Genomic DNA, 22,064 nt, shown 5'->3' with positions numbered 1-22,064 from the left:
ACAATATCATCTCCTAAATTAACAACAACAAAAAAAACCTTTCCCAAACTTTTATATTTGACCATTTCATAGCCACCGGGTGTCGAGGGAGACAGCACATGAAAAAAGATTCCTAACAGTGAAGATTCTGTATTGTCTGAACTTCTGTGTAATCAACAGATGCTGAAGTTACAGCCTATCCCTTCCTCCTAGATCCACATCTCCACTGGCAAGACTTCACGGGACTTCCATTCTAGAGAGGCACCACTTGGAATATAGTAAGACCCTCCTGCAGGATGAGGTAAGGGAAGCTTTCTCTAGGGCAGCTCAGGGGTTCTGGATCCAATCACTAACCACTGCAAGTTCCAGGGAGAGAGGAGAGAGGGGGTCTTGAGCTCGGGCACCCGTAGCATATCACCCTATCTCAACATAGGTTGCAGACCCCTCTGCCGGTCCATTGACACAAGTTGCTACTTTCAGTAGGACTTGAACCGCTAAGCTGCAAGTGGCTGGGACAGAGGAGAAGGGAGGCTGGCTAAGTCACAGAATCTCTAGATCCATGGGGGAAGGTCTGAAATGCATGTGGTGGATGTACAAGACCTCTGTCTACACTAGCATGCACATGGATGACTGTACAGGGAGGAGGGGGCACTTGTGACCTCTGATTCTTTGCTACTCACTCACTCACAGGCACACGCTGCAGAGCGCGGGGTGTACCTTGGAGAAAGGGGAGGGCAGGCTGTGTGCAGATGAGGATATAGGGTGCAATTCAACAAATGGCATCCAAGAGGCACTGCACCCTAAGAGAAGGGAAGGGGCAGGGGCAGATATGGCTTAGGCAGGAAGTGGCTTCAAGTCCCTGGAATTCGTTGTGATTGACACTTACTGTATATGACTAACTTTCCATAGGGAGCAGCCATTCTTCTTCCTTTATCAATTTTATCTGAACAGTTTATAGGCATGTGGAAAAGGTGTGAAAGTAAATCTAACCACACTTTCCTTTTTAAATATTTTATTTTTATTTTGTTTATTTGAGAAAGAGATAGCGAGAGATAGGGAGAAAGAGGAAGGAGGGAGAGAATGGGTGCTGAAGGGCCTGCTGTGACTGCCAACAAACTCCCAATGCATGTGCCACCTTGTGCATCTGGCTTATATGGGGATTGGGTACTAGGAACTCAACCCTGGGTCCTTAGGCTTTGCCAGCAAGTTCTTTAGCCAGTAAGCCATCTCTCTAGCCCTAACTACACTTTCTTAAGAAAGTTCTAGACCAAAAACAACTTAAATGAGTCATTATGAGACTGAAGGAAACAAAGTTTCTCATAAGCAGAGAACTGCTTAGACTCATGTACTCAGGAAAAATACCTAGTCTGCTGAGTGGAGTTTTCCTCAGCTTCTACAATAGTCTTTTGTTAAAGACTCGGGGACTATACAGAACTATATGCAAGTCTAAAGATGACACTAAATTCCTCCAGGTAATAAGAAACTGCACATGCCAACTGGCAGAATTTTGTAAGGCAGAAGGACTGGACAGAAAAAGGAAAAGAAGAAAATGATTTGAGTAGTTCTAAAAATCCATTATTAACACAGCACTAGTAACATGTATATCCTAAACCTGTAGGGCATTTCTTAGTCCATAGTGCTGGAACAAAGCACCAACTTTGTGTCTTAGTCTGTTTTCTGTTCCTATAACAAAATACTGGAGACTGGGTCATTTATAGAGAATAGAAGTTAATTTTGGTTTACTGTCCTGGCGTTTGGGGAGTGCAAGATCAAGCAGCCCCCCACCTCCTTGGCTGCTGGTCAGAGACTCATGATGGGAGGGCCAGTGGACATACAGAGTCGACCAAACACAGGGATCCCAAGGATCTGTCTCTGTCATGCTCTGGTGTGAACAAACCCACTCCCACAAGAAAGGCATTAATCCCTTGCAATAACAAAATAGCTTCCTAGAGGTACCGAACCACCTCTTAACACAATTACACTGAGCACCAAGATTCAGTGTGAGTCTTGGAGAGACAAGCTGTCTTCCAGTTGTTGAACCTGTGCGGCTCAGACATGACTGCTGGACCTCTTCCTCAGAATCAAGTACTTATCAGGGTGTGGTGTGGGCATTCTTACCATCATAGACCTAGGGCCACATTTTCTACTTTCCAATCAGGCTGCATGGCGTTGGGGCCTAGGTGTCTCCATTTTAGGCCAGACCTTTATGAATTTTGATGTGCAGACAGAACCTTTCTCTGCAGATTTCAGAGCTTAATTAGTAATATCATTCTATGACAATTAGAAGGAGCATGTTGCAGTTACTTTCACATTGCTAGCACAAACACCTGACCAGAAGTCACTTACTGAATCCTGGGAAACGCCATCACGGTGGAAGAAGCTGGCTCACTGCCATAGATCCAGAGCGGAGAGACGCCACCCAGCAGCCAGTAACACAAACAGCCAGAGCTCAGACTGGCTCTGAACACACTTTAGGGCCGGACTACAAGATCCACCACTAGTGATATCTCCTCAGACAGGCTGCTGGAGACTTAAGTAGGAAGCTTAACCTTAATCAGGAACCCCTGAGGCTATGGTGGACATACATTCACATTCAAACCACCACAGAGCAGAACTGGAAATGATTCTGGGAGGTAAGAATAACTACCAAACTCTAACTTGCTAGATGTCTTTGTTTTCCTTGCAGGATAATCTTTTGTTTCTAAAAAAGAATTTTCTGTACAATCAACTATTCCTAGTGCTGTGGTTTGAATATAAAATGTCTTCCTAAACTCATGTGTTTCAACACTTGGTCCCCGGTTGGTGACACTCTCCGGAAAGATTGTGGAACCTTTAGGAGGTAGAGCTTTGCTGGAGGAAGTGGATTACTGGGTCTGGTTTCACTTCCTGTTCATCCTCTGCTTCCTGAATGCCTAGGCAACAAGACCAGCTCTGCTCGGGCTCAGGCTCCCATAGCTCCCTGCCTCCAAACTTCCCCTTGAAACTGTCACCTAAATTAAACCCTTTGCTTTTTGTAAGTTCTTCTGGCAGGGTATTTGTCCACAGTAACAAGAAACTAATCCATACACCCATGACACGACAGCAAGGTAGTGCAAAATATAATTTGTCACTTAATCACATATTTACTTCCTAAAACAAAATACAGGGCTGGAGAGATTGCTTAGTGGTTAAGGCATTTGCCTGCGAATCCTAAGGTCCCAGGTTTGATTCCCCAGTCAGTAACCATGTAAGCCAGATGGCACAAGGTGACACATGCATCTGGAGTTCGTTTGCAGTGGCTACAGATCCTGGCATGGACATTCTCCCTTGCTCTCTATCTGCCTCTTTCTCTTTCAAAATAAATAAATAAACAAAATACATTTTGAAACTCTAGCCAAATATCTAGGCACTTCACATTGTAAGGCTCCTGGTATTTTTTATGCTTTTTTTCTCTGAGCTTTGACAGCCTTATAACAGAGGAACAGTTTTCCGTCTTAACTTTTTATATTTACTATTCAGTCAGTTCTGCTTTGATAGCTATCTAAGTACATGTTATTCTTTCTAAAAAGGAATATTTCATCTCAGTAATCCATACCATCTTTTGAAGGACCTGTCTACAATACTATTCCACCTGCTAATTGCAGATGTTTAAAGCTTTGTCAACAGTGTTGCTAGGCAATGCAGTCATGAAGCCTGTTTATGAGCAGTCAAATTGAGCACAAAAGAATGAGACTTTTAGCTGTTATGTATACTTTCTACATTTTGGGGAAATAATGTAGTTCTTTTTATTATTCTATAAAGGAAATGAACACACTAAATTTAAATATTTTATGTCATTAGTTTATTTACAATCATATTTTGTAGGAGTTTAAGAGTCTGATCTATTTCTGAGATTATGCCTCTCAAATATCTTCTCACCTCTTTTATCTAATTTACCTTCTAAATCGGAGGCTAACACTGAAGACCTTAGTCACATTTCTCTCTCCCTGTGCAATTCTTCCTTTACACAACCAGGCTTTCTCTGTGCAGCCATCTCTGCCTTCACTTGCTGGCACTTTAGTCTCTGATGTGCCACATTCAGGGACTTTAACACATCCACTAATCCTTCAACAGTTTTCAGGGCATCTCTGTGGTCCCACAGCAGACCCCACTTTTCAAGAACACATTCCTCTCCATAGCACATAGAAGAGGATGGCCACCCTGGGATTCCTCCCATAGACACTCTGCCCTCTGATGGCTCAGCCTCAGTTACATGTCTTACCACCTATAGCAAGATCCATGCATCCACCACGACCACCAAAAGGCACATCACCCCACACCACAGAGGGAGGGATGGCCATGTTGGGATTTCCCCCACAGATGCTCCACCCTCAGCCTCAGTTGCGTGCCTGCTACCCATAGCTAGGACCATGCAGTTGCTCTTCCCAAACTCATCTTTGGTTTTACTATGCCCCACGTTGGGTACCAAGTGCCATGGAAAAACCTTTTCTCTGGGGTGATCTTCTCCCAAGATAGGGCACAGATGACAGACCAAAGGCCAATTATACCAAATTTGGTGAGCCAGTGAGTGTATTGGGATTACTTCCAGACCAGGGCGAGGGGCTGCTTACAGGACCAATAGATGACTCCCACGCACCCACTCTGTGAGAAGCCTCACCCATCTTGGATGACGACCTCCCATGGCTGCTTGGACTCCAAGGCAGCTGTATCTCGGGAACACACTGGAGCACTTGCAGGCAACTCCACTGAAGAGTCTTTCCTAAAAAGCGCTTTTAAAAAATTGTTTTCCAAGATAAGGTCTTTCTGTAGCTCATGTTGATCTACAATTCACTATGTAGTCTCAGGATGGCCTTGAACACTCAGGGCAATCCTCCTACCTCTGCCTCCCGAGTGCTGGAACTAAAGGCAATATGCCACCATGCCTGGCCTAAAAAGTATTTTTAACAAAGGAAATCTTTGGGATTTATTCAGAATTTTTATTTTATTTATTTATTTATTTAATTATTTGTTTTGGTTTTTCAAGGTAGGGTATCGCTCTAGCCCAGGCTGACCTGGAATTCACTATGTAATCTCTGCATGGCCTTGAACTCATGGTGATCCTCCTACCTCTGCCTCCAGAATGCTAGGATTAAAGGCGTGTGCCACCACACTCAGCTTTATCCAGAAATTTTGAGCCAAGTATGGTGGCACACACTTTTAATCCCAGCACTCAGGAGGCAGAGGTAGGAGGATTGCCATGAGTTCAAGGCCACCCTGAGACTACATGTGAATTCCAGATCAAGTGGGCTAGAGTGAGACCCTATCTCACCACCACCCCCAACCAAACCCAGAAAGTTTGGCATCTGTGAGTTGTTTTTTATATTTAGACTGAAATGCCCTTATATACCTATACAGTTGAAATCACTGCTTTGAAGAATAGAGCCACCTATACTCTAAACCAGACAGAAATCAATTTTGACCTATGAATAAGTGGCAACTGTTAGTGGAATTTGCGTGTGTGTGCCGTGAGTGGCGCTGAACTTCAGACTCATGCATTTTTGTATGCTAGCAAAGTGCTTTAACAGTGAGATGTATTCTTAGCTCAAAGCATAAGTTTTAAGACTAAAATTTCCCGTGGAAAATGAATTGTTCACCCTAAAAAAAAAAAAGAAAAAAAAACAGAACCACGTTATCACTAAGAACCACTCTTTACAAAGCATGTGATGATTTGGTTGCTGGTCTCACACGCTATCGGCCCACACCCTTGTGCACAGGGAGGCGGCGAGGAAGAACCGAAGTGCTGAGTGTCCAGACACCAGTGAGCAAGAACATACTGGCCTAGGGTTGCCCTAGGCACCACAGAGAGCACTAGAACGTCTATCTGTTTTGATGTGCTACATAGAATTCAGAACTTACTTCCATGTTAGTAGTCAGAGAACAAAAACATAGACTCTTTCTATGCGCTTAGGAAAAAAGGGGCTGGCCTGGCTGGATCTGGGCTGGGGGTCTATTGTTTGGGCACAAAAGCCTCTAAAATAATTTCAGCACAAAATGAAAGGAAGGGGAGTGGAAAATCGAGTGCTTATAAATTTTAAAAAGTGGGTTAAGAGTTGTAAAAATGGGAGAGATAGTATAGTTGGCCAAGTGCTTACCTCACAAGCATGAGGACCTGAATTTGATCTCCAAGTACCTATGTAAAAATTCTGAGCCTGGTGGAGTGCTCCTGTAATCTCAGCTCTAGGGAGACAGAGGCAGGGGGATTAAAAAAAAAAAAAAAAAAGAGTTGTAGGGCAGGGAAGATGCCTCAATGGTAAAGCACTCACTGCTCAAGCAGGATTACCTGATTTTGATCCCCTGACACCATGTAAAAAGCCGGAAGCCATGCCAGGCTCCCGTAATCCCAGCGAGCTCATGTTGATGGCAGATGGAGACAGAAGAATTTCCTAGAAGCTCGTGGCAAGTATAGCAGTGAGTAGCGGAGTGAATCGCAAGAGAAACCCTGCCTCAAGAAAAGTGAGGTGGAGGGCTGGAGAGATGGCTCAGCGTTTAAGCGCTTGCCTGTGAAGCCTAAGGACCCCGGTTCGAGGCTCGGTTCCCCAGGTCCCACGTTAGCCAGATGCACAAGGGGGCGCACGCGTCTGGAGTTCATTTGCAGAGGCTGGAAGCCCTGGCGCGCCCATTCTCTCTCTCTCCCTCTATCTGTCTTTCTCTCTGTGTCTGTCCCTCTCAAATAAATAAATAAATAAATAAAAATTTTTAAAAAAAAAAGTGAGGTGGAAAAATGAAGACTGACCCAAAAGTTTTCCTCTGACCTCCACACGTGCTGAGGCACACATGCACCCTTAACCCCCCCCCACTGTCTCTCACATACAAATAAAAAACTTTTAAAGAGTTGTAACAACAACCTATTCCAAACAAAAATTCAAGAAAAGGGAAAAAGTTGCTCAATTTCATTCCTTATGTATTATAAATGTTGCACAGCACATATTTCCTTTATTCATCTGTTGACAGGTATCAAAGCTGATTCCACAGCATTGCTTTTGTGAGAAGCACTGCAATAAACATGATTATGCAGGAATCTCTTATGCCCACTGGCTCCATTTCTTTTTGGCATATACCCAGGAGTGGTTTAGCTGGATCCTATGGGAGTTCTATTTTTAGTTTTTTGAAGAACTTCTATACTATTTTCCATAGTGGCTACATGAACTTACATTCTTACCAACGATATCTAAGGACTTCTCCGCACACATCCTTGCTAGCATTTGACATTTTGTTTGTGCTTGTCTTTTTGACAGTAGCCATTCTACTTGGGGTGAGACAGATTCTCTGTGTGGTTTTGGTTTCATTTTCCCTGGCAGCTAAAAATATTGAGCATTGTTCCCATATGTTATTGGCCAATTGTACATATTTTGAGAAGTTTTTGTTTATATCATTTGTCCATTTATTGATTGGATTACCTGTTCTTTCATTATTGATTTCTTTGTGTTCTCTGGATACTGCCCTCCCTGAGATGAATGACTGGTAAAGACATGCTCCCATTCCATAGGCTGTCTCTCCACTCTGTTGATTTTTATTTAGTCCCTTATGCTTTTGCCATGCAGACTGTTTTTGATTGGCGTAGCACCACTGGTTAATTCTTGTTAGTCTTTCCTGAGCTTCGAGAGTCCTCCTCAGGAAACCAGCATGCCTCTATCCTGAACTGTTTTTGCCTAATCATTTTGGTCTTATCTTAGGTCAGATTTTTTTGAAAAAAAAAATATTTTTTTAAAAGGAGTCCAGCAGCATGGGTCCTGTTGATTTCTACAGCTGCGTGTATATGTGGTTTTTCTTTCAAATGCATCAAATAGAAACAGGTGTTCAGGTTTAAAAATATAAGCAATATGAATTGAAATGATTGTTGCATCATGAATATTGGTTGACTTGGCCATTGGTTGTAGATTATACACTGTGTAAATCTGGTCTGGCAGTGTAGACCTGGAAGTACTGTCCCAAGTAATTGTTTCTTTGGATTTAGCACTCTCTCTGATTTTTATTTATTCATTTATTAAAAAAAAAATTTGAGGTAGGATCCTGCTCTATCTCAGGCTGACCTGAAATTTGCTGTGTAGTCTCAGAGTGGCCTCGAACTCATGGCACTCTCCTATCTCTACCTCCAAAGTGCTGGGATTTAAAGTGTGTGCCACCACGCCTTGATTCTTTGATTTAAATGATTTTATGCGCTTTAAACATTAATTTTCCTCTAAGTTTAAAGCATTTCATAGTTTTCTGCCTCCTTCTCCATGTTTTCCAGTCAAGATTGGCTTTCAATGTTATCAAATCTATAAAAAGTGTGTGACTTTGTGTGTGTGTGTGTGTGTGTGTATGTATTTATGTGAATGTGGGTGGTGCATAAACCCCCAAATTTATTTTACCCAGATAATTTTTCTTAATTATAATTTGGAGTGCTTGATAGCCATTGCTTTACCAATCTAAAAAGGCTGACCACAGTTGGTATGATGAACTCAATGTTTAAACATGACAAATCACACATTTTCTTTCTGTTACTTAGATATACTTTGTAGAATATCACTTTTTTGTCCTAGATGTTGTAAAAATTATTTAAGTGAATATTTATATAATATAGTCTTTAGAACTTTGTTTCTTGTCTAATTATTACAATCTTCTTGAATGACTGACAGGCATAATTGGTCTTAGAATTGCAGTACTATTTTAGCCTGGAGCTAGGCTCAAAGCTGTATGTAATAATAAATGATAATTATAGGGCTGGAGAGATGGCTTAGCAGTTCAGGCATTGCCTGCAAATGCCCTGGGTTTGATTCCCTAATGCCTACATTAAGCCAGTTTCACCAAGTGACACTTGCATCTGGAGCTTGTTTCAGTGGCTGGAGGCTCTGGTATGTCCAGACTCTCTCTCTCTTTCTTTGCTTGCAAATAAGTAAATAAAATAATTGATGGAGAGATGGCTTAGTAGTTAAGGTGCTTGCCTGCAAAGCCTAAAGACCCAGGTTCTTCTCTGAAGAACCCACATAAGCCATATGCACAAGGTGGCACATGCATTTGGACTTTGTTTGCAGTGGCTAGAGGCCCTCTCTCTGTCTTTCTATCATAAATAAAATAAAATTTATAATAGCAGGCAACAATTCATTCTATAGCAATTTGCATTTTTATTAAAATACTTTATTTATTATTTTCAAGCAGAGAGAAATAGAGACAGACAGAGAATGGACACAGCAAAACCTCCAGCTACTGCAAATGAACTACAGGTGCATGTGCCACTTTACATCTGGCTTTACATGGGCATGGGGAAATCGAACCTGGGTTATTAGGCTTTGTAGGCAAGTTCCTTACCCACTAAACCATCTCTCCAGCTCCCACAATTTGCATTTTTGAAATGACTTCCTGGTTTTGCCTATTGAAATCAGCACTCCATAGATGTTTATTGTGCACAGACTGAGTGATCAGCGGGTATTAAGGAAGCTATTGTCATCCCCAGTGGAGAAGGCAGATACAGATATGAGGGGCTGGGCCCAGGATATACAACAGCCAAAGAATGGTAAGGCCAGGACGTGACCCCAGCTCCTTGCTGAGAGAGTGTGTGGTAAAGACAGAGCACACTGACTCTAGTCAGGCTGCCTTTAGGTCAGATACAAGCTCTGCTCTGTTCTGGCTATTTAACCTTGAGCTGCTGAGACTGGGCTGTGGTTCAGTGTGAGGAGATTAAGTTCATTCATAAAGCACTTAGAATCTAGTGGCAATGAGAACTGTCTTTGCCCTTATTGTTTGATGGCTAGTCCAGTTTCTTGTCTTCATGATCCTCCTCCTGTCTCTATATAGCTCCTCAAACTATTGTCTCTTCCTTTCTAGTGATTTTTTATTTTTTCTGTATTTTGCCACTCTCACCTTCATTTGGTAATACCATTGTACTTCTGTCCGCTGGCCTACATAACTAAAATGGCCTGTTTGGTCCTATCAAGGCTTTTAATAACCAATAAAAGTTTTGTACTTTGGTTTTCTAGAAAACCAAGATATGAAGCTGGTCCAAATGTGAAGAGATTATTAATGAGAAACTGAAGAAAGATCTACTGAGGTCTTTGTACAAATAGCATTGCAAGAAAACATTTTAAGGATAACATGTTAAGATTTCATTATTTTTTTTCTTACATATACATGAGTTTTAGTGTAACTTGTAACTTATACTTTTTGAAAGTAGAATGGTTTCTATGATCACTGTAAAGGTAATTACCTGGCAGATAATGCAACATATGCAATAATTGACTCTCCCAGAAATTCCTTATAAAAGTACCTCAATTAATGCCAGCAAGTTTTTACTGTGTTGTATTTTCAAATGGTCATGAAAGAAAACACTTGTTTAAAATAACTATACTTGAGCCGGGCGTGGTGGCGCACGCCTTTAATCCCAGCACTCGGGAGGCAGAGGTAGGAGGATCGCCATGAGTTCAAGGCCACCCTGAGACTCCATAGTGAATTCCAGGTCAGTCTGGGCCAGAGTGAGACCCTACCTCGAAAAACCAAAAAAAAAAAAAAAAAAAAAAAATAACTATACTTATTTTTAGAGTTTAAATTGCCTTAAACTAAAATAAAAGGGGTTTCCCAAAGGGGAGTAAAAGGGTTTACTTAAGTCCTGAGATAACTGAAAGCAAAAATGTGTTTAAAAGGTCTAGATTTGGGGCTGGAGAGTGGCTTAGCGGTGCCTACAAAGCCAAAGGACCTCATTTCATTTCCCCAGGACCCATGTAAGCCAGATGTACAAAGTGAGCATGCACCTGGAGTTCATTTACAGTGGCTGGAAGCCTTGGCACACCCATCCTCCCTCTCTTTCTCTCAAATAAATAAGCAAAAATAAAACTATTTTTTAAAAAATATCTAGATTTGGGCTGGAGAGGTGGCTTAGCGGTTAAGCGCTTGCCTGTGAAGCCTAAGGACCCTGGTTTGAGGCTCGATTCCCTAGGACCCACATTAGCCAGATGCACAGGGGGCACACATGTCTGGAGTTCGTTTGCAGTGGCTGGATTCTCTGGCCCATTCCCTCTCTCTCTCTCTCTCTCTCTCTCTCTCCCTCTTTCTCTCTCTGTCTGTCGCTCTCAAATACATAAAAAAAAAAATTAAAAAATATATCTAGATTTGAAGCTAGAGGAATGGTTCAGTAGTTAAAGGCACTTTGTTGCAAAGCCTGCTAGCCTGGTTTCAATTCCCTAGGACTTACATAAATCCAGCTTATTTTGAACCAAAAGCAACATAATGATTATATTTTGTTATGAATTTTGTTAACTTACAGAGTTTAAACATCTTCCAGAACCTAAATAAGCGGCAATTTGAAACGGTTATTCATTTGTTTGAAGTCGCAATAATAGCAACTGACCTGGCATTGTATTTCAAGTAAGTACGCAGCCATCCAACAGAACGCAAGCCTGCTCTGTGTGGGTCTGCCTTCTGCGACTGAAAGGCATGCTCACAGACCCGGCTGATTGCCTTTTGGAATATCAGGCACAATCTCCTCAAGATAGTTGACTGACAGAGAACTTACAAGACCATCAAAACAAAATTTAAGGGCTGGAGAGATGGCTTAGCGGTTAAGCGTTTGCCTGTGAAGCCTAAGGACCCCGGTTCGAGGCTTGGTTCCCCAGGTCCCACGTTAGCCAGATGCACAAGGGGGCGCACGCGTCTGGAGTTCGTTTGCAGAGGCTGGAAGCCCTGGCGCGTCCATTCTCTCTCTCTCCCTCTATCTGTCTTTCTCTGTGTGTCTGTCGCTCTCAAATAAATAAATAAATAATTTTAAAAAAAGCAACAAAATTTAAACTCCTCATGTTAAAGAGCTTGTGATGTAAAGAAGCCTGAATTGAGAAAGGCAGCAACATTTGTGAGTTTCCCAGACTCATGATCCAGAAAGCTCATGCTGGCTTATGCCCTGGTGAATACACGGTGGTCCAGAACCTGGTATTTGGACCAGCAATAAAGCTCGGTGCCAGAGTACTTGCTTAGAATCTGGTATGTGGTGTTTCAGGATTTTGATCCTGTGAGTTTGGGAGTTGAACAATGTTTTTTTTCTTAAAATTTTTCTTGAAATGATTCACATAATCCCCTTCCACCATCCTCCTCTATCTCTCATCCCTGCTCCACTGAGCCCTTTCTCCTTTCTAACTACTTACTCCCTTTTCTATTTTAATGTTGTTTTTTTTTTTTGGTATATGAACATATAGCAATGTTATTATGCCCTTTTTTTTCCCTCTCCCCAACACCCATCTCCTGAGGTTCCTCCTCTTTAAAGGTAGTCCTTCCTCTGTTTTGTTGTCTCATTCCTTTTGTCCTCCTCCAGCCTCATGTTAAATGTTGAGGGGCTCGGAACCATGCTGCTCTTGTGGGGATGTTGGTAACTACTGTGGGGTCATGAATGCACCAGTGAGTTCATGTTGGAAGTATAGAACCTCAGAGTGCATGCCCACCCTGTGGCTCTTATATTCTTTCTGCCCCCTCTTCCACAATGTTCCCTGGGCCTTGGAGGATGTGTTAGAAATCTTCTTTAGTGCTGAGCTCTTGACAGCACATTATTTTCTACTTTGATGAATTTTGAGCATCCTCATTGTCTACTACCATCTCCATAGAGACAGTTCTCTGGCTCGATAGTTCTAACACACAAACCAAGCTCACAAAACAGAGCTGTATGCCCCAGAGAACCTGGACACACCATTTGCTTCTAAGTGAAATAGGAAGTTGCTCCATGATTCTAACAAGTTGAGCTATTTTTTAAAGCGTTTTAAACATATCTATTTTTTTATTTGAGAGAGATAGAGAAAGCGAATGGACACGCCAGGGACTGCTGCCACCATAGATGAACTCCAGATACATGTACAACTTTGCCCAGCTGGCTTTGCATAGATCGTGGATAATCAAACCCAGGGCTTCAGGCTTTACAAACAGTGTCTTTAACCACGAGCCAGCCTCCAAAGTGAGCTATTTATAGGGTCCATTTACTCAGTGACTTGGGCACTGTCAAATTTTGCTTTTAATGATCCTTCTCAAAAGTTAAACTATTAGAGACTCCTGATATAAAGACAAGTATTTAGAATAACATAATGGGTAGTCAAATACACATAGCTCAGATTCATTCACATTTGTTTTGGGTCTGGTTTTAAGGAGGAAAGAAAATCAGTGATGCATCTGAAGCACTTCATCCCTATTCCTTCATGAACATTCCTCCCATTCTTCCAAAGATATTATCACCAGACATTGGTGCATACTCATCCTTTCCTTTCTTGTTCCACTGGCCTCTACATGCACACACACACACACACACACACACACACACACACACACACACACACGCACACGCACACAAAGATTTACCCTTGGAATAGACAAAGAGCCAATTCATGTGTTTCAGTTTACAGAGTTTCAACTGTTGAATATATCATAACTCCTTTACTCATTCCTCGACATATAAACATTTAGATTATCTCAAATTTTCACCAATGCCTACCATGCGGCCTTGCATGTTTTTGTACCCATGAGTCTCTGTACCTAAAATGGTTGTGTGTAGGATTTGCATATGTTCCTGTTGCGCCACTTTGCAACACTGGGCTCTTGAGTAGCTGCACCATTTACATTCCATTCCCCCACCATCCTGCGAATCTCAACATGAGATATATCTTGTTATTCAATTCTGTATTTCCCCAATTACCAATAAGAGCAATCCCTGTATTTTAGGTTCTAGTATTTTATTGCGTGTGTGTGCTAAGATACCTTACCACAGCCCGTGATCTTTGTGTTTATGCTGTGGCCTCTTCTCACTTGAAGTTTTTTTTTTTTTTTTTTTTTTTTTTTTTTTTTTCTGACTAAGGTCTCACTCTAGCCTAGGCTGACTTTGAATTCACTATGTCATCTCAGGGTGGCCTCCAACTCATGGTGATCTTACTTCTGCCTCCCAAGTGGAGTGCTGGGATTAAAGGCGTGTGCCACCATGCCTGGCTGAAGTTTTTGTTTTAATGTGCTCAAGCTTGCATGGTTTTCTTCCTGATTTATGGTTTGAGCTTTTCTGTCTTCAGCCCTTGCCATGCTAAAGCTAGACAGCCATTACATATTCCCTTATCCCAGACCCCTGGACCCAGCCATGTGGACAGCCCAGTACAAAGCAGAAACATGAAATACAAAGACTTCATATTTAAGATACCTTTTTATGTGGAAAAGTGTTGTATGGCTCTGTCTTAAAAATATTTTATTTACTTCCTTGAGATACAGAAAGCAAAGGAGAGAGAGACAGAGAGACAGAGATGAGGGATTATAGGCACACCAGGACTTCCTACCCCTTTAAAGGAACGCTAGATGCATGCACCACTTTATGCATCTGGCTTTATGTGGGTACTGGTGATTCGAACCTGGCTGTATCTTTTCTAGGAAGAGAACCATGTTTCAAAAAATTGTTGATGCCTGTGAACAAATGCAAAGCGAGGAAGAAGCCATCAAATACATAACTTGTGATCCAACTAAAAAGGAGATTATCATGTGAGTAGTCAGAATTTCTTTCTTGCCGGAAGCAATACTTTTATGTATCTTTCAATTTTAATGGTTCTCTTCTTCCTAAGGGCAATGATGATGACTGCATGTGACCTGTCGGCCATAACCAAGCCCTGGGAGGTTCAAAGTCAGGCAAGTTCAGCTGCGTTTTCTTGCCCTTCACACATGGGTGCTGCCTAAGCCCCACAAAGAAGTCCATGGAAAGATCTTTGGCAATCCCAGAATCCTATTCTGACATTTTCAAATAGCAGCGAGTCAATAAAATACTTGATCAAGTCCTAAGACAAAGAAGATACAGGAAAATTTGGAAAGAAAATGCTGCTTTGAAAGCATTCCTTATCGTTGAATAGGCTGTAATGTTTTCTGTAAAATTGCCATGCATGGTGGTACACACTTGTATTCCAAGCACTCCTGAGGCTGAGACAGGAAGATCTGGGGTTCAAGAACAACCTGGGCTATGTAGCAAGAGGTTTTTTTTTTTAAATTCATATTAAGATAACTCAAATAATGTCTTAGGTTTTCTGCTTCAGGGAAGAAGCAGTGGGGTGTGGGAAAGGCTAGTATGACCTACTTCTAAGGGTTTCTTAGATTCCTTCAGCTTAAAATATTTTGGGATAGCATACCCTGAACCTCACCACCATCAGGTCTAAAACTAGATACTCCTCTTGACATACATGTCTGCTCTGCTTCCTAGATCCTATATTCCTGCACCATCATATAAGCCAGAAGCCTGAGGTCTCCCTTGAGCTTATTTCAAAAACCTTTCTGTCTGTCACACCTGATGTGGTCTCTGTTAAGACTGTACCCAAGCTTTGTTGCGAACCCTGGTGTCCTGGCTCCTCTTCCTCCTTGTAGGCTCCCTGTCCTCTGTGAACTGCTGTTGGGTCACGTGCACAGCTCTGTACTACACTCTCAACAGCTCAGTGCCAAAACTTTCCAACTTTGTCTTTTAAAAAGTCCATGCTTGGGCTGGAGAGATGGCTTAGAGGTTAAGGCATTTGCCTGCGAAGCCAGAGGACCCAGGTTTAATTCCCCAGGACCCACGTAAGACAGATGCACAAGGGGCACATGCATCTGGAGTTTGTTTGCAGTGGCTAGAGGCCCTGGCACGCACATTCTCACTCTGTCTCTCTTCTCTCTATCTCTCTCTGTGCTTGCAAATAAATAAGTAATTTTTTCTTTAAAAAAGCGCATGCTTGAGCTGGGTATGGTGTGCTCACCTGCAGTCCTAGCATTTGGGAGGCATAGACAGGAAGATTATGAGATCAAGGCCAGCTTGGGTTACATGACAAGATCCTGTCTCAAGACACAAATAACACTTGGCCATTCTTCTGGGCCCTAGTGTACTTCAGAGGAAGTCTAGAGTTCCAGCAATCACAACCATTGGGCTAGAGATCCAGGTTCCAACTTCCCAACACAGTGTACAGACTTGTCACTACCTCACCCCAGCTCACATTCCCAGGGTCATTCCCCATCAGGCATGTCTCCTACATTCTCAGCTCTTATTCACATAAGCCTCAGGCCTTCCATCTGTTCCTGTACCTTGATTTCCCTCCTCTTTCCCTCCCTGCTCACTCTTAATGATGTGGCTTCCCCCCATCATGACACTTCTGTCCTGCCCTCGCCTTCTCCATTGCACAAGACTATTAGTATTGTAGCACTTACCACAGTGAGTACGTAATTGTCTCCACTACACTGTAAGCATCTGGAATATGTCCTATCTTATCCTTCTTGGCAAGCCTGGCTCCTGACAATGTTGACAAATGTTCATCAATCATGTTATATTTTCTTTGTTGGAGCTGCCTTTTTATTATGGGATAAATCACCTGACTGAAAGCAGCTGATGGGAAGAAAGTTTTTTATTTGGCTTACAGTCTTGAAGGGAAGCTTCGTGATGGCAGAGAAAAGATGGTACAGCAGGACATCCCCTCCTTGCCAACATCAGCTGGAAAGCAGCAGCAGAAGAGTGAGCTAAACTCTAGCCAAAGGGAACTGGCTATAACACCCCTAAGCCCAACCTCAACAACACATACCCTCTAGCAAGGCTTCACACCTCAAACTGTCATCAGCTGGGAACCAAGCACTCAAAGCACATGAGTTTATGGGGGACACATAATTCAAAGCACCACATTCATTATATGTTAATTCTTAATTATCCTCACAATGGAGTGGAGTAAGCCTGTGTATCAGTCTAGGCATGTATATTTATGCGTACACAGATCTATGTTAGATGATGACAGGTTACAGGAGAAAAAAGATTGAAAAGTGTGAGTGCTTGAAGCACAGTAGTTGTTGGACTGAGCATCCTCCTGCCACCCTCTTTATTGAGAAATGGTGCCATAAAACTAGACAGACACTCAGGGTTTGCCTGGAGCATTGAAGTAGGAAGATAATTCCTTTCCCACTTCAGTACAATCTGTAAACAATACCTTTTTATAATGTCAGAGCAGATGGTTTTCCAGCACCTCCAGTACTGACCTCCCTTAAATGTTGCCCAGGTGAATACAATGCAAGTTGTCTGTTAATAAGTGGATGTGGTGAACCAAGCCCTTTCTCTTTGCAGGTGGCCCTTCTGGTAGCAAATGAATTTTGGGAACAAGGAGATCTGGAGCGAACAGTACTGCAACAGCAACCTATTGTAAATACCTTGTCATGAAATGCATTACTTCTTTAAAATTATCAGTAGGAATCAGTCTGTTTTGTTCACTAAATCTTGGGAAGGCATCTTATAAAGATTTACTTCTCTTTCTAGCCTATGATGGACAGAAGCAAAAGAGATGAACTACCTAAACTTCAAGTTGGATTTATTGATTTTGTTTGCACTTTTGTATATAAGGTAAGTTAACAAGTTATGTTGGTGAACTATACAGCCATTTACATGAGAATTCTAACTGAAACTAGGGGAGTTAGGCCGATGCAGTCAGATCAAGCATTTAAAGTAACCCTGAGCTACACAGCAAGGTCTTGTCCAAACAAAAGCATCAGAAGAATGTAACCACGCTGATCAAGGAACCAGCTGAGAATGTCACCAAACATATTGCTGTTTCTCCATAATAGTTTGAATACTGACTCTGTTCTCATTCAGAGTGGCACAGAGGATGCAAGAACTCAGATGCCACCATGGCTGACACCACACAAGACCTGCATAACATGAGGGCAAAAGATGACGACACGGAAGAGACTAGTTGGAAAGAAGGGGTCCAGTGCAGGGGGGACTTTGGAGGGGGTAAAAGGGAGGATGGTGGGAGGGGATTTTGATCATGGTATATTGTGCATATGTATGGAGGTTGTCAATAGAGGAGATTTAAAAAAAAAAAAAAGAAAGAAAAATACTGAAAATCAGCTACGTGATTTAAGTAGCTTCTAACCTAAAATTCTCTCTAGGAGTTCTCACGGTTTCACAAAGAAATCACACCTATGCTAAACGGCCTTCAGAATAACCGAGTGGAATGGAAATCCCTGGCTGATGAGTACGATGCAAAGGTGAAAGCGATGGAAGAGGAGGCAAAAGCCCAGGAAGGAGGAGCCAACACAGCTGGAAAAGGTTACATGGCATCTGCTTTTGTTCTGAAAGGGCCAGTCAGCCTGGTTTACTATTTTTCTTTTTATTTCTTGCATGTGTAATATATGTTGTGTGTGTGGTGTATGCACATGTATGTCCAGATGCGCACACCTGGCACACGGAGGCCAGGGAATAAAGTGTCCTACTTCCATCGCTCGATTGCCCGCACATTTGGTCAAGATGGCAGCTCTGAACATAGAGCCACAGTTGTCATGAGCCTCAGCAATTCCCCAGTGTCTCTCCCCACTTCACCCTACGCACAGGACTGGGGTTGTTGTAGATGTGCATAGCCACACCCAGCTGCCTTTGTGGCTCCTGGGGTACTGAGTCAGGCTGTCCCAGGCCCTCAGGCTTGCAGCTGCAGTCTCCCGCTGAGCCAGCTGCCCAGCTCCGAAGTCAGCTTTTTGTTCTGGCACATGACAAAGCATAACCGGTCCTCCTCTTCCCAGATAAGCTCTTATGAGTAACTCCAGAAGAGTCGATTGGCCAGGTGAAACAGAGGATGGAACTAGGTGTCATCTCTCTAGAAAATGGCTCCTAACCACCTGTAAGAATACTTGGTTTTTCAGAATAATATAAGCACCACAGGGTGGGTGGGGTCAGAGGCAGGCGAGGAGCCAGCGCTAGCTAGAAGCTCTGGGCACCTTACTTAAACTCTCTGGACTGAGTATTCTCATCGACATAACATCAGAGTTTTATAGAGCGACAGTTTAAGGAAGTCCTACATGTCAAGGCCGTCCTCCCAAATGAAGTGATTTGACCATTTCCTAAGACTGTTTTTCCCCAGATGTCTTCACACGGTGCTACTTTTCCTCAAATGTCCTCTCCTATAGTCACTCAGCAGGTTTAACGCTGTTTGCAGAAAGCCTGGTAAAATGTTTAAGATCAACTCTTCTTTCATCAAAACTGACATGTCTCCTTGAATGTTGAATGCTGGCCGGGGCTGCAGCTCAGGGGAGGCACTTGCCTAGGACATGCAAAGCCCTAGGTTTGGTCACCAGCGCTGCAGGAAGTGGAAGGCTCAGTTTTGTTCTGAAAGGTTACCACTCTGAAAGTATCATCAAGAATTCCTATTGCGGGCTGGAGAGATGGCTTAGCGGTTAAGCGCTTGCCTGTGAAGCCTAAGGACCCCGGTTCAAGGCTCCATTCCCCAGGACCCACGTTAGCCAGATGCACAAGGGGGCGCACGCGTCTGGAGTTCGTTTGCAGTGGCTGGAAGCCCTGGCGCGCCCATTCTCTCTCTCTGTCTGTCTGTCTCTTTCTTTCTCTGTCTGTCGCTCTCAAATAAATAAATAAAAATGATAAACAAAAATTTTTTAAAAAAAGAATTCCTATTGGAGGGCTGGAGAGATGGGTCTGTGGTTAAGGCGCTTGCCTGGAAGCCTAAGGACCCTTGTCCAAGTCTCCAGATCCCATGTAAGCCAGACACACACAAAGGTGAAGCATGCACAAGGTCACCCATGCCCACTAGGTGGCACATGCATCTGGCATTTGATTGCAGTGGCCAAGGCCCTGGTGTTCCAATTCTCTCTCCTGCTTTCCCTAAAATAAAAAATAAGTAAATAAAAAGAGTTCACACTGGTAAAGAAACCATCTCTGTATAGAGAAGCATTGAAAGATAGATGCATTTCCTTTAATCAATTCTCATAGGATGAGGATATTTTCCTTAACAGATTTAGGGGTGTCTTTCCAGTGAATAAAACTAGGAGTCCTGACTCCTCCATACACACTAATGTATTCACTGGGTGTCTGTTCTGGACCAGGCCATGGTGAATAAGCTTTGGGGATAGATGAGGACCTTCTCTAAGCACTTAACTCTGGAGGGAAGACCTGGGCAGTAAGTAAACAATGGATACTTGAGAGTTCACCAGTGAGCCTCACAGAAAACACAGGTATATACCTGAGACATAGCAAGGCTTCCTAATGAAGTATTCTTATGCTCAAGTCCCATGATAGATAGCTTTGGCTTACCAAGGAGCAGGGGTATAGGAGGAAGGAAAAAAAAATGGAAAAGTTATTGAAAGGAATAAGCAAAGTGTAACTGAATAATTTAAAATGTGTATAGCTGGAGTCAGCACAGGGCTGCATCTGACCTGCACTTCAAAAAGGAAGTGGTTTTTTCTGAGCAGGTAACAAGTAAGGGTATAGGTTAATGTTACTAGTCTTGTGAGTTGACATCTGTATCATGAGAATTATGAAAATAAAAACACTGTATTTACACTGACTCCTAATAATACTGTGTTTTGTTTTTTACTAGCTGCCGAAGATGTACGAAGAAGTAATGATGACAAAAAGTCCAAAACATGCTCAATACTGTGATATAATCCAGCTCATCTACATTTCAAATGTCATTTTAGTTCCTACGAAAACAAAACAGCTGGGTGTGGTGATGCACGCCTTGAATCCCAGTACCCAGAAGGCAGATCACTATGAGTTCAAGGATAGCCTGAGACTACATAGTGAATTTCAGGTCAGCCTGGGCCAGAGCAAGACCCCACTTCAAAAAAACAAAACAAAACAAAACAAAACAAAACAAAAACCCAGAAAGAAGAACACATTCACAAGAACTTCAGCAAATTTCATCTGGCAACCTATGCAGTGAGTAGGAGGATCTTCTGAGAAGCTACCCCTGACTTCCAAGACCTTAGCTAGAAAATTCTACAAAAGGACAAAACATGTGAATTTTTATGTCTGCTTTTGCAGTGAGCACAGGTTAACGCAGAGACACACATCTGACAAGGGTGCTGAGAATGAGTGACTATGGTTTGATCAGCCCCAAATGGGACATCTACAGTGACCCTTCAAGGCTCAGGGAACAGCAGATGCTAAGAACTGAAGATGGGGAAGAGAGCTGTGGACACATGTTGTTACTTCTGGATACAATGTGGCCGTCACATCCCTGAACTCATGGCAGCTGTGGTTTCCTGCACAAGACCGAGCCCACCAACATCCCATTATAGATGGGCAAGGGGTCTCATGAGATGAGAACCCTCTCCTCTCAGAGGAGCTACTGACAGGCAATGGTTGCTGGAGGAGGAGGAGTCATGTTCTTTAGTGATGTAGCCAGTAGTAAATTATTCACCAACCAGTAAATAACACCCCAGCCATTCTCATACAAGCAACCCTGATTCATTCAGTGGAACACACACACTGAAGGTAGGAAGGAGAGTAGGAGGGAAGAAGAAAGGGTTTAAGCAGGAATGGGGAGGGTGTAAGAGAGAGCAATAGGGTACACATAATCAAAATTCGTTGTACACATGTATGTAACTGTCAAGGAGAAAATGAATTTTAAAAAGTATATAAGCTGGGTGTGGTGGCGCATGCCTTTAATCCCAGAGGAGGCAGAGGTAGGAGGATCGCCATGAGTTCGAGACCACCCTGAGACTACATAGTGAATTTCAGGTCAGCCTGGGCTAGAGTGAGACCCTACCTCAAAAAACAAAAAAAAAAAAAAGGGCTGGAGAGATGGTGTAGCAGTTAAGTGCTTGCCTGTGAAGCCTAAGGACCCCGGTTCAAGGCTCGGTTCCCCAGGTCCCACGTTAGCCAGATGCACAAGGGGGCGCACGCATCTGGAGTTCATTTGCAGTGGCTGGTAGCCCTGGCGTGCCCATTCTCTCTCTGGCTCTTTCTCTCTCTGTCTGTCACTCTCAAATAAATCAATAAAAATCTTTAAAAAAAAAAAGTATGTAAATATGCAATCCTGAAACCAGTCATAAGTTTTAAAGATTTTATTTATGTTATCCACTGGCTAAGACTACTTTGACAAAGTACTATAGACAAGGTGGTTTAAACTACAAACATTTATTTTCTTATAATTCTGGACACTAGAACCCAGAAGTTCAAGATCAAAGTATTGGCATGATTGGGTTGGATTAAGACCTACTCCTATGACCTTATTTTGCTACCAATAATTTTTAAAAAATCCCACGCATGACAGAGTATGCCTTTAGTCCCAGCACTTAGGAAGCACAGGTAGGATTGCTGTCAGTTCAAGGCCAACCTGGGACTACTGAGTGAGTGTGTATATATATATGTT

The 22,064-nt window shown here is 42.7% G+C and overlaps 1 protein-coding gene across 2 annotated transcripts in view; it reads left to right on the top strand.

Moving 5' to 3' along the window:
- Positions 1 to 20,797, top strand: part of Pde6c (phosphodiesterase 6C) — a 60,688-nt gene extending 39,891 nt beyond the window's left edge. The window contains exons 15-22 of one of the 2 annotated variants that reach the window (XM_045134726.1): positions 193 to 280; positions 11,234 to 11,334; positions 14,347 to 14,454; positions 14,535 to 14,598; positions 17,030 to 17,104; positions 17,219 to 17,302; positions 17,851 to 18,010; positions 20,286 to 20,797. In XM_045134726.1, coding sequence (XP_044990661.1) covers positions 193 to 280; positions 11,234 to 11,334; positions 14,347 to 14,454; positions 14,535 to 14,598; positions 17,030 to 17,104; positions 17,219 to 17,302; positions 17,851 to 18,010; positions 20,286 to 20,347 — 742 coding nt within the window. In that variant the 3' untranslated portion in view covers positions 20,348 to 20,797. The remainder of the gene's footprint in view (positions 1 to 192; positions 281 to 11,233; positions 11,335 to 14,346; positions 14,455 to 14,534; positions 14,599 to 17,029; positions 17,105 to 17,218; positions 17,303 to 17,850; positions 18,011 to 20,285) is intronic. The other variant, XM_045134729.1, reaches the window with a different exon arrangement.
- Positions 20,798 to 22,064: the final 1,267 nt, after the last annotated feature.

This window comes from Jaculus jaculus, chromosome 1 (genome assembly GCF_020740685.1).
Source record: "Jaculus jaculus isolate mJacJac1 chromosome 1, mJacJac1.mat.Y.cur, whole genome shotgun sequence".
In the NCBI taxonomy this organism is placed as follows: domain Eukaryota; kingdom Metazoa; phylum Chordata; class Mammalia; order Rodentia; family Dipodidae; genus Jaculus; species Jaculus jaculus.
Note: the sequence above shows the minus strand (reverse complement) of the source record. Positions and strands in the feature narration are given on the sequence as shown.